At 35.8% G+C, this 12,449-nt stretch overlaps 1 protein-coding gene across 1 annotated transcript in view; it reads right to left on the reverse strand.

Moving 5' to 3' along the window:
* Positions 1-6,256: 6,256 nt before the first annotated feature.
* LOC149792535 (nitric oxide synthase-interacting protein-like) overlaps positions 6,257-12,449 on the reverse strand; it is a 43,185-nt gene continuing 36,992 nt past the window's right edge. Inside the window, exon 10 of the mRNA XM_089971175.1 lies at positions 6,257-6,737. Coding sequence (XP_089827301.1) covers positions 6,666-6,737 — 72 coding nt within the window. The 3' untranslated portion in view covers positions 6,257-6,665. The remainder of the gene's footprint in view (positions 6,738-12,449) is intronic.

Here is a 12,449-nt window from a genome sequence, read left to right on the forward strand (position 1 = left end):
GTATATTTGGCTGAGGAAGAACCATCCACCCACTGGAAGCTACTAGCAAGCTTTCTTACATACCCAAGCTGGCCGAGTGCGAGACTCAAACCCACATGGACGAGAGGTGAGATGTCAGAGATCTGTAAAGATGAACACCATATAACCCTTATAACACTGAAGAAAACGAGAATAATGATATACGAAAATTATTTAATACTTATTCAGATCAGCTCTTTGTGGAACTGTTGTCGAAAAATTTTAATCCTCGTGAAAGCATATCTCACTTTATTCAAGCATGCGTAATCGAAATAAACATGACTGTAAAATTCTAGAATTATTGTACAAAGCCCAATTACCAGTGAAACACCATGGATATACACGAATTACAGAATATTACAAAAGCTCATGCTTCAGTGATTTTCAGACAAAATCAACATCATGTAATCAAGTTTGCTGGTCCAAACAAATGTTTGACAGGTAAATAATCCTGAAAATTCTTGAATTAAACAAGTTCAGCTTTCTCAAAGTTACAGATAATTATGTCTGATCTTCACACATTTTTGCATGAGTCACAGTTATCCATTTAGCATGAATCAACTTGACTGACTGATGAGGTTTTAATGTCCACTAATACAGTACACTGATCTTCACCAGTGACATCTTCCTTTTCTCTGATGGTCTCCATGACCTGTTTCGCACACCAGTTCTGGAGAGGATATTTTTAAAGTAAATTGTGTTTCTCTCAGAATAATTACTGACCACATTAATAATAAGCCTCCTAAATCCAGCCCCACTAAAAAGATGAAAAATAATCTTTTCCATCTGTTTCATATAGGGAAAGGGCAATAACTACTGCCTATTACCTCTCCTTGAAACCACCAGGTGTCACCAATTTTTAAGCTGAGCAAAAAGAACATGGATGCTTGAATGGCTGGGTGGATGGGAAAGTTTTTAAGTAATGTGATCAGATAAATATTTTCAGAGAAACATAATTTACTGTAAACTTTGCTTTCTCCTTCAAATACTTTTCCATGATGACATTAAAATTAGGAGAATAATAGGAGGAAACAATGCCGAGCATCTGAACTCTACTCTGGTGTTTTTGCACAATCTTCACCATCTGTTTGGCAATAAGTGACCCTATCTCCTACTGTAAAAAGGCATCATTAACCCAGTCTGATGGAGCTTGTATAAGAGGTGAAGAGGAAAGAGAAGGGGGTTTGATAAATGAAATTTAAAAGCTTTCCTAAAATGACCTGGATTACACAATCATTCTGAAGGAAGAGTGTGATCCAGTTAGAGTGAAAATGTTGGAGACACCACCACCCCACAATCAATATGATGGCCACAGGCAGTGGGGTTAACATGTCAACATCTGAAGCCTAGAAGGTTGAAGGCAGAAAAACTTGGTCTCTTGCCTCCATGGTAATCCTGCACAGTAATTCTGCCTCCTAGTCTAATAAGATGGCTGTCTTCTGGTATTGGGCTGGGGTCTATACAGAGTAATTGACTGTAAAGATCCTTTGTTCTTATTCCACTTATCATCCTTCTTTTGTTAGATTGTTCCGAAAAGCCAGAGCAAGTTGGGCAGGAAGTTGGAGGGGCATTTCCTGAGCAGCCTGCCTTCAAAATTCTTCAATCCTGCTTCCAAAGAGTAAAGGTTACCCAGATGCTATCATCCTGAAAACCAGACTATGCTGCAGCTTAATAGATTTCAAACACAGACATGCATCTGATCAAATCCAAATTGGAGGAAGTTGACAATGCATTGGCTATGGCATAATGCATTGATCTACTGATGACCCAAGCATGGCTAATGACTTATTTTTCTGCCAGTCAGAAAATGGCCAATGATGCCAAGTCAAGCACAGAGGAAATGGCAACCACATACCTAGCAAGCTTGGAAGTGGCCATGAACACATTTTGTTCCACTTTATAGAACAGTGGCGGGACATGTGTACCACCACCAGATTTTTATCAAGGCCAGGACGATTGTAAAGAAGGCATCTGAATGTGTCTTGCACCAGTGGTATGAAAATGTCACTGATACTTGCCTTTCTGTAAAGAAAGCCTTGGCATTACCCAGATCTCAAATGCAATCAGATGGCTAAAGGTATCCCAAACATGAGTGCTGATTAAGTAAAAAGATTTCAACTTAATATCACATGTCACCTTGGTCCAATGGACTCAGTCATAATTGATCAAGGAAAAGAGTTCACAAACAAGCTCATAGATAACCTAACAAGTGAGTTGGATATACACCACAGGATTTCCTCTGCATGTCATCCACAAATCAATGGGCACAGAGAATATGACAATGGACCCTGAAAGAAATGCTATCCAAGGTAACCAATGACCAAACCAATCACCAAACAACAAATTGGGATGTCGGGTTGCCCTGTACACTGTTTGCATATAGGACATGAGTACATGCATCTACCAAGGTCACACCTTTTGAGATTATGTATGGTAGGATGTCTCATATCATTTCCACACCTAACCAAAGCAAAGACTGAAACAAGTTCTCTCCTGATATGTTGGCAAACATTTTAAAGAATAAGGAGTTTCAAGGTCAAAGTGTAAAAGAAAGCCAACATTTGATGGAAGATGTAGATTTTGGATGAAGGTGTAAAACATCCCCTTTCTCTTTACAAGTTTTGGCCCTCCCTTTAGCTATTCAGTGTATCCCCCAGGGGTGTAAGATTGAGGGTAAAATAAACCCCTTGGTGTCAGAACTGGGGGTCAAATAAAAAATGTGGAGGTCAAAAATGTACTGAAAAATTTTCATATGATTCATACTTTTTCAGCTTGAAATAGGATATTGCAACTTGCACAACATATTCTCTCTCCAAACATACAAATAAATCAACATGCACAATTAACAAACAAATGCATTGCCCATTCAAAAATAATTTTATTAATTCATTTTTCTTTTAAAGTCGTTCTTTTAACAGTCTCCTTATAATCAGTATAAAGCAATATTATAGCCCAACACAGTACATACAAGCCAATACAAAAAGCCAAATAAATCTTTTTTTAAAAAATGGCAGTCAAATTACTGCCTTTTATAAAATGTGTACTATCATCAGTTTCATTGTACTTCGTCCTCGAACATTTTTATCCAAATATCAAGGAGGAAAATTATTCATCTTTCTAATATGTTGCACTTAAACTTTAAGTTCTATCTTTTATTGTAGCAAAGTTAAAAACCAACAAAATCTGCAATGACCCGCTGACTTTGTAATCCAAATAACGCATTTGTCTCTGCAAGTTTACTGATTTCTTTGTTGTGAAAGAATGTCTTGGGTTATAATGTGTTCTCCAGATATCTTGTGGCAAACGAGGGCAGATTTTTTAAAATTCTTAAACCCTGTCAAGAAAGGATTATTCATTTTTGCAGTCTTTGCAATCACATGATCATAAGTCACACTGGTAATTCTAATGTATGAATACCGTATTCCAGTCAAGGGCATTATTTTCTCCATTGTTAATTAAAGTTAGATCCACAGTTATTCTTTTGTGTTCTGCTTGTTTCACTTTTTTCACTAATTATTTTTAGTGCACGTCGTTTTAATCTGGAGATCGCTTTCTAGTGCAACAAGCAATGAGATTAAACATCTAGATGACTGCTTGCTGAGCTCGATGGAAATCGCGTGAGAGCTCGTGAGATTAGGGAAGCTATTTCGTCATAACATTGCCTATGCTAGTCTGTTCATTGTTTCGAATGTTCCCTGCGTTGCACTCTGCTGTACGAATAGAGGAGCGCAAGGCAAGGAACAAACAAAGTGGGGAACCAGTCAATGCCTATTCTTGAAGTATATACGATGCCCTCCATTGTCCAATGCATTGGGTATTAAATAAATCCTGACCACATTATGAAAATCCTTTGCGTCAAAAAAATGCACGGCAACAAAATGTGTGCGTCAATTTTCTCCAGCGTGTGTCCCTGACGCACAAATGTGCGTAAAGGGAAACACTGGCTATTGTTTGCATCATTGCAAACTAGACATCCTTAGTCCATGACTTGCACATGCTGCATGGTAGAAAGGTGAATCTGATGTCTCATGAGTGTCTTCTCTATCCTTATCACACCAGTTACTAACAGAGTAAAGGAATAAATTACACTGGCTTGCTAAGTCATGAATGACATTAACACTTGTTCAATGATAGTGTGGTTACCAATTTGGTATAGTGAGTCTTAAAAGCTTATGTCTGTAATTGACAATTTCATCCAAAATTCAAAAGAAAACATAAAATAAATGTATACCATCCCTGTTGTAATGATCAAACTGCACAATAACTCCTATTTCGGGAATGGCTATTAACTTCCTTAGAAATAGGCTTGGAATGTTAAGTAGGAATTCTGTGCAAGTGCAACATGACAACGAAGCTTACAAACTAGCAACACATGGCATGGGGAGGTAAGGGACAAGAGTTATTGCCCTTTATCTACATGTAAAATATGGAAAATATGATTTTTTTTCTTTCTTTTTAGTAGGGAGGTATCTCCTAATGTTAATGTGATTGGGGAATGTATCTGAAGAAGAAATGTGATTTTAATTCTTCTTTACACACTTTATTGCAAAGTTGGGTGACTGAAGGTGGTTTGTAACATAGGTGGGCACAAAAAAAAAGAGTGATTCCATTGTTTTTCACTTTAGCATCTTTGCATTTTAATAGGCTTTAGTTCACAAGTGGAATGATGACATCATCCAAAACAACAAGGGATCTTAATTGAATTTTATCACTCTTAAGGAGCCGCAAGTGGCCGTGTGGTCTAAAGTGCTCACCATTACGGATCACTGTCATCTCACCTCTGTCTGTTCGAGTTAGAATCTCAGGCTCGGCTAATTTGTGGGTATGTGAGAAAGCCTGCTAGTAGCTTCTTGTGGGTCGGTGGTTCTTCCCAGGGTTTTCCAGGGTTCTTCCTCCACCAATTATACTGGCCGATATGTATAGCCTATTTTGTGCTGAAAAATAACGTTAAACCCTACAACAAAACAAAAACCACTCTTAAGCCACTGTGTTCACAACAGGGTCATCAGAAATCAATTGCTTTTGCAACTTTATCGATGATCATACAAATGTACTTTAACAACTTATTAGTAGATTAGTGTTTTTGGCTGATTTGGCTTCTTTAATGTTGAATGAAAATGATTGATTGTGACAGGTGATTGATTTGTGCTCATACAGGTTATTTCAACCAGTCAAGTGACCACCATTTAATATTATCAGAGTTTTGTTATTCCACATTCTTTCTTTTGTGAAATTGCAGAGGATAATTCACAAAATTAAGTACCTATAAAAATGCAAACTTTCACAGGCAACATTATGAACTAAAGTAAACAAAAAATGTCTTCTTTTTTTCAAAACCATAATAATTAAGACCAACAAAAATGATGCCATTAGTATATGAAAACTGGTGGTAAAGAAAACATAGCCAAATGTACAGTATTATAATCAAACACACATCATTCCTCATGAACATTTATTTACATCATTAATGTAGATATTTACAACACAAATATTTTAACACTGACAAGAATGATGTTGACTTTCAATGAATGATCATTTGAACAGGTTAATAATGAAAATGAACATGTATTATGCTGGCTATTTTTTTTACATACAAGTGAATTGTTACATGGGTCACAGTCAGTTTGAATAACACTGAAGTTTATCATCCAATACATGATTTGAACTCTTTTTTTTAAATCACCTTCTGCATTCTGTTTTAACACTTTATTACAAGTTTTCGCTATACTTAACACCCAGTGTTACCTATTATTTCTATTACACTCAAAATGCAATAATGCATTTAAATCCAGATCTCTTCTCAATTAAATTCCATACAAATTTTGAAATTTACACAGATTAACAGAGCATTCCTTATGTTGTTGTTGTTGTTGTAGGGTTTAACACCATTTTTCAGCACAAGATAGGCTATACATGGCGGCTGGTATCAATAGTGGAGGAAGAACCCAGAAAAACCTGAGAAAGAACTACCGATGCATGAGAAGCTAATGGCAAGCTTTCATGTACCCAAATTGGCTGAGCCTGAGACTAGAATCCATGCTGACAGGTAAGACTGCAATGATCCGTAACAGTGAACGCTTTAAACCACTTGGTCTTTCAGGGCTCCCATTCATTTTGTGTTTATTCATGTATTTAGTCATTTGTGAAAATAGTGACGTGATATATCTTTACTCAAAGTTAAGATTTGATATAATTTGATATGGGGAGCAGATAAATACATGACTCAGGAAATCAACACTCTGAAATAAAGATTTATTTGGAGAGCAAAACAAACATACACACACATGATTTGACTTTCAAATTTAAAAAATAAAAAAAATGAAACAAGAATCAGGTTGGCCATTTACTCCTTGTGAATTCAGCAAATCACATGACCAATAAATCACTACCAGGCGTTTGCATTACTTTCAGCTACAGTGGTTAATTTTACTCTTGACCAGAGTCAACAGAACCAGTCACTTGAGATGAAGCCTCTCTGTCGATTGAAGCCATTCCAGTAAGAATGTTAATTTCAAGTTAACAAGCTCATCGTGATCTTATCCATTATTCTATTTGATACGGTCACATTTCCAGTTCTAAAGAAACTATACACAAATCAGAGTGTTTAAAGATTAACAAAGTTACATCAGCTGGCAGAATTGGTGACATCAAGCCTGGAGTGCTGGCCCTTCTTTCTTGGCCTCAAGGTTTACTCCAGCACCAGCAAAACCAGATGCACCCTGAAACAAATTGTTTATAGTTTATTGTACTTGCTTGCACAAAAGATGCACTCAACTGTATTCAATACTGAACAGTCTATCCACCATCTCATAACATACCAGCAGATCTCAGTCTGTAAACAATGGCAATCCAGTCTCTCTCTCTCATCCGATATTATACCAGGTCTGTCGGTAAACAGTAGAGATTCTCTCTCTCTCTCGCTCTCTCTCTCTCTCTCTCATCCTATATTATACCAGGTCTGTCAGTAAACAGTACAGATTCTCTCTCTATCTCTCTCTCTCTCTCATCCGATATTATACCAGGTCTGTCGGTAAACAGTAGAGATTCTCTCTCTCGCTCTCTCTCTCTCTCATCCTATATTATACCAGCATAACTCAGTCTGTAAACAGCAAAGATCCAGTCTTACTCTCACCCCATATTACACAACATCTCAGTCTGTGAACATCAGAGATATAGTCTCTCTCTTATCCCATATTATACCAGATCTCAGCAGTCTCTGTATCATCCTATAATATATCAGCAGATCTCAGTCTGTAAACAGTGGAGATCCAGTCTCTCTCTCATCCCATATTATACCAGATCTCAGTCTGTAAACAGGGATTCAGTCTGTCTCAGCCCATAATATATCAGCAGATATGAGTCTGTAAACAGCAGAGATCCAGTCTCTGTCTCATCCCATATTACACCAGACCTCAGTCTGTAAACAGGGATCCAGTCTGTCTCAGCCCATAATATATCAGCATATCTGTCTGTAAACAGCCAAGATCCAGTCTCTGTCTCATCTCATATTATACCAGATCTCAGTCTGTAAACAGCAGAGATCCAGTCTGTCTCATCCCACATTATACCAGTTCTCAAGCTGTAAACAGCTGAGATCCAGTTTCTGTCTCATTCCATATGATACCAGATCTCAGTCTATAAACAGCAGAGATCCAGTCTGTCTCATCCCATATTACACCAGTTCTCAAGCTGTCAACAGCTGAGATCCAGTTTCTGTCTCATTCCATATGATACCAGATCTAAGTCTGTAAACAGCAGAGATCCAGTTTCTGTCTCATCCCATATTATACCAGAGCTCAGTCTGTAAACAGCAGAGATCCAGTCTCTGTCTCATTCCATATTATACCAGATCTAAGTCTGTAAACAGCAGAGATCCAGTTTTTGTCTCATCCCATATTATACCAGACCTCAGTCTGTAAACAGCAGAGATCCAGTCTCTCTCTCATCCCATATTATGCCAGATCTCAGTCTGTAAACAGGGATCCAGTCTGTCTCATCCCATAATATATCAGCAGATATCAGTCTGTAAACAGCAGATATCCAGTCTCTGTCTCATACCATATTATACCAGATCTTAGTCTGTAAACAGTACACACACAGCCTATCTGACATTCCATAAAATGGCAGAAGATCTTACTCAGTGAACAATATAAACCAAATCTATCTGACATACCAACAGATGACAGTAAAGATAAAGAATCAGAATCTGATGAGACATCGGAGTCAGATATTTACGATGACCAGATGACAGTAGAGAAATTCAGAACCATATTTGGTAGCTCTGATGATAAAGATGTATTATTGGGCTTCGGACTGGATAATATCAGGCAGTGACATTTACAGGATACCATGAACCACAAAAATGTGGATTTTTCTTTGTTCAATATAATCCTTTTGAAATTAATATATTTTGTGATATTGTGAATCGAATCATTCCGGATTACAATTTTCATACTCGTATATGACAGATAATTCAATGCATGGATTTATCAAAATGGAATAAAATTCTAAGCATTTTTGATTTCATTACATGAAGACGGGCAAATTGTAAGTTGTCAATTTATTTGTAAATATTCAACTCAATAATACAAGTTTATTTATTCTACACTGGTTTTGTCTATCCATCTATCCAGTTTGACTTGTTTACTTTCCTCAAGTGCAACTCAAAATCAAAGTGCTAATGATGTGGCCACTGCAGTCAGAAAATTGTATATATCACAGATACAGTGCTAATGATGTGGCCATTGCAATCAGAAATTGTATATGTCACTGATACAGTGCTAACGATGTGGCCATTGCAATCAGAAAATTGTATATATCACAAATACAGTGCTACTGATGTGGCCATTGCATCAGAAAATTGTATATATCAATGATACGGTGCTAATGGTGTGGCCATTGCAATCAGAAAATTATATATATCACAAATACAGTGCTACTGATGTGGCCATTGCAATCAGAAAATTGTATATATCATAGATACAGTGCTAATGATGTGGCCATTGCTATCAGAAAATTGTATATATCACAAATACAGTGCTAATGGTGTGGCCATTGCAATCAGAAAATTGTATATATCATAGATACAGTGCTAATGATGTGACCATTGCAATCAGAAAATTGTATATATCATAGATACAGTGCTAATGGTGTGGCCATTGCAATCAGAAAATTGTATATATCATAAATACAACGCTACTGATGTGGTCACTGCAATCAGAAAATTGTATATATCATAGATACAATGCTACTGATGTGGTCATTGCAATCAGAAAATTGTATATATCATAAATACAATGCTACTGATGTGGTCACTGCAATCAGAAAATTGTATATATCATATATACAGTGCTACTGATGTGGCCATTGCAATCAGAAAATTGTATATATCATATATACAGTGCTACTGATGTGGCCATTGCTATCAGAAAATTGTATATATCATAGATACAGTGCTACTGATGTGGCCATTGCATCAGAAAATTGTATATATCAATGATACGGTGCTAATGGTGTGGCCATTGCAATCAGAAAATTATATGTATCATAAATACAGTGCTACTGATGTGGCCATTGCAATCAGAAAATTGTATATATCATAGATACAGTGCTAATGATGTGGCCATTGCTTTCAGAAAATTGTATATATCACAAATACAGTGCTAATGGTGTGGCCATTGCAATCAGAAAATTGTATAAATCATAGATACAGTGCTAATGATGTGACCATTGCAATCAGAAAATTGTACATATCATAGATACTGTGCTAATGGTGTGGCCATTGCAATCAGAAAATTGTATATATCATAGATACAGTGCTAATGATGTGGCCATTGCTATCAGAAAATTGTATATATCATAGATACAGTGCTAATGTGGCCATTGCAATCAGATAATTGTATATAAAAATACAATGCTACTGATGTGGTCACTGCAATCAGAAAATTGTATATATCATAGATACAGTGCTAATGATGTGGCCATTGCTATCAGAAAATTGTATATATCATAGATACAGTGCTAATGATGTGGCCATTGCTATCAGAAAATTGTATATATCATATATACAGTGCTACTGATGTGGCCATTGGTATCAGAAAATCGTATATATGATAGATACAGTGCTAATGATGTGGCCATTGCAATCAGAAAATTGTATATATCATAGATACAGTGCTACTGATGTGGCCATTGCAATCAGAAAATTGTATATATCATAGATACAGTGCTACTGATGTGGCCATTGCAATCAAAAAATTGTATATATCATAGATACAGTGCTAATGGTGTGGTCATTGCAATCAGATAATTGTATATATCATAAATACAACGCTACTGATGTGGTCACTGCAATCAGAAAATTGTATATATCATAGATACAATGCTACTGATGTGGTCACTGCAATCAGAAAATTGTATATATCATAAATACAATGCTACTGATGTGGTCACTGCAATCAGAAAATTGTATATCTCATAGATACAATGCTACTGATGTGATCATTGCAATCAGAAAATTGTACATGTCACTGATACAGTGCTAATGATGTGGCCATTGCAATCAGAAAATTGTATATATCATAGATACAGTGCTAATGGTGTGGCCATTGCTATTAGAAAAGTGACACCTATGTCTCCCATTTTAATGGTGAGACAAAAAGACTTATGATCAACTACCGGGAGTTTATGTTAATGCTGAGATAACATTTTACTTAAGGAAATGCATGTTGCAAAGCAAAGGAGAACAACCCAAACTCTGCATGTTTTAATTAAATGCATTAAGGCAGAACATACACCCCTGCTAAATAAGTTGTTGTATGTTAAAGATTCCTAATGATTGCCATAATTTTGATTTAGGGAAAGAATACAAGTACAAGATAAGGAAGCAAGTCATGAATAGCAAATCTTACACAAGTGTTCAATTACAATGAATAACAAATCTTACACAAGTGTTCAATTACTATGAATAGCAAATCTTACACAAGTGTTCACTTATAATTGATAGCAAATCTTACCCAAGTGTTCATTTATTATGAATAGCAAATCTTACACAAGTGTTCACTTATTATGAATAGCAAATCTTACACAAGCATTCATTTATTACTAATAGCAAATCTTACACAAGTGTTTAATTACTATGAAAAGCAAATCTCACACAAGTGTTCAATTACTATGAATAGCAAATCTCACACAAGAGTTCACTTATCATGAATAGCAAATCTTACACAAGCATTCATTTATTATGAATAGCAAATCTTACTCAAATGTTCAATTACTATGAATAGCAAATCTTACACAAGTGTTCAATTACTATGAATAGCAAATCTCACACAAGTGTTCACTTACCATGAATATCAAATCTTACACAAGTGTTCACTTATCATGAATATCAAATCTTACACAAGTGTTCACTTATCATGAATATCAAATCTTACACATGTTAACTTATCATGAATATCAAATCTTACACAAGTGTTCACTTACCATGAATATCAAATCTTACACATGTTAACTTATGCTGAATATCAAATCTTACACAAGTGTTCACTTATCATGAATATCAAATCTTACACAAGTGTTCATTTATCATGAATATCAAATCGTACACAAGTGTTCACTTATATGAATATCAAATCTTACACATGTGTTCATTGATATGAATATCAAATCTTACACAAGTGTTCACTTATATGAATATCAAATCTTACATATGTTCACTTATATGAATATTAAATCTTACACATGTGTTCACTTATTATGAAACTGATGAAAGAAGTTGAATATTATATGACAGGAGCTGCTTGCAGCATGTGGCATGTTGTATTATTCAACGAGTTTTATACATATCAAATTAATACACATGTAAAATTCTTTACGCCACACAACATTAAAGACTTTGCATAACTCAGTTACATGTTGTTATGTGATATTGCTAATGTTACATCACAGTGTGGTGAATAATTTTTATGTTCTGATGTTATGATGCTAACAAAGGTCAAGAATATCTGATAAATCATATTACCACAGTTGCACATGTAAAACAGACACCCAGCTGCAAACAATGCATTGCCGTAATGTTTTGCTTTTTGCATGATAATTTGAAAGCATATACTACAGAACCTTATCTGCCAGCACATTGTATGACAGTATATCTCAATCTCAGATCTGCCAGCACATTGTGTGACAGTATATCTCAATCTCAGATCTGCCAGCACATTGTATGACAGTATATCTCAATCTCAGATCTGCCAGCACATTGTATGACAGTATATCTCAATCTCAGATCTGCCAGCACATTGTATGACAGTATATCTCAATCTCAGATCTGCCAGCACATTGTATGACAGTATATCTCAATCTCAGATCTGCCAGCACATTGTATGACAGTATATCTCAATCTCAGATCTGCCAGCACATTGTATGACAGTATA

Source organism: Sinohyriopsis cumingii, chromosome 9, assembly GCF_028554795.1.
Source record: "Sinohyriopsis cumingii isolate HCF-2022 chromosome 9, ASM2855479v2, whole genome shotgun sequence".
Taxonomy (NCBI): Eukaryota; Metazoa; Mollusca; class Bivalvia; order Unionida; family Unionidae; genus Sinohyriopsis; species Sinohyriopsis cumingii.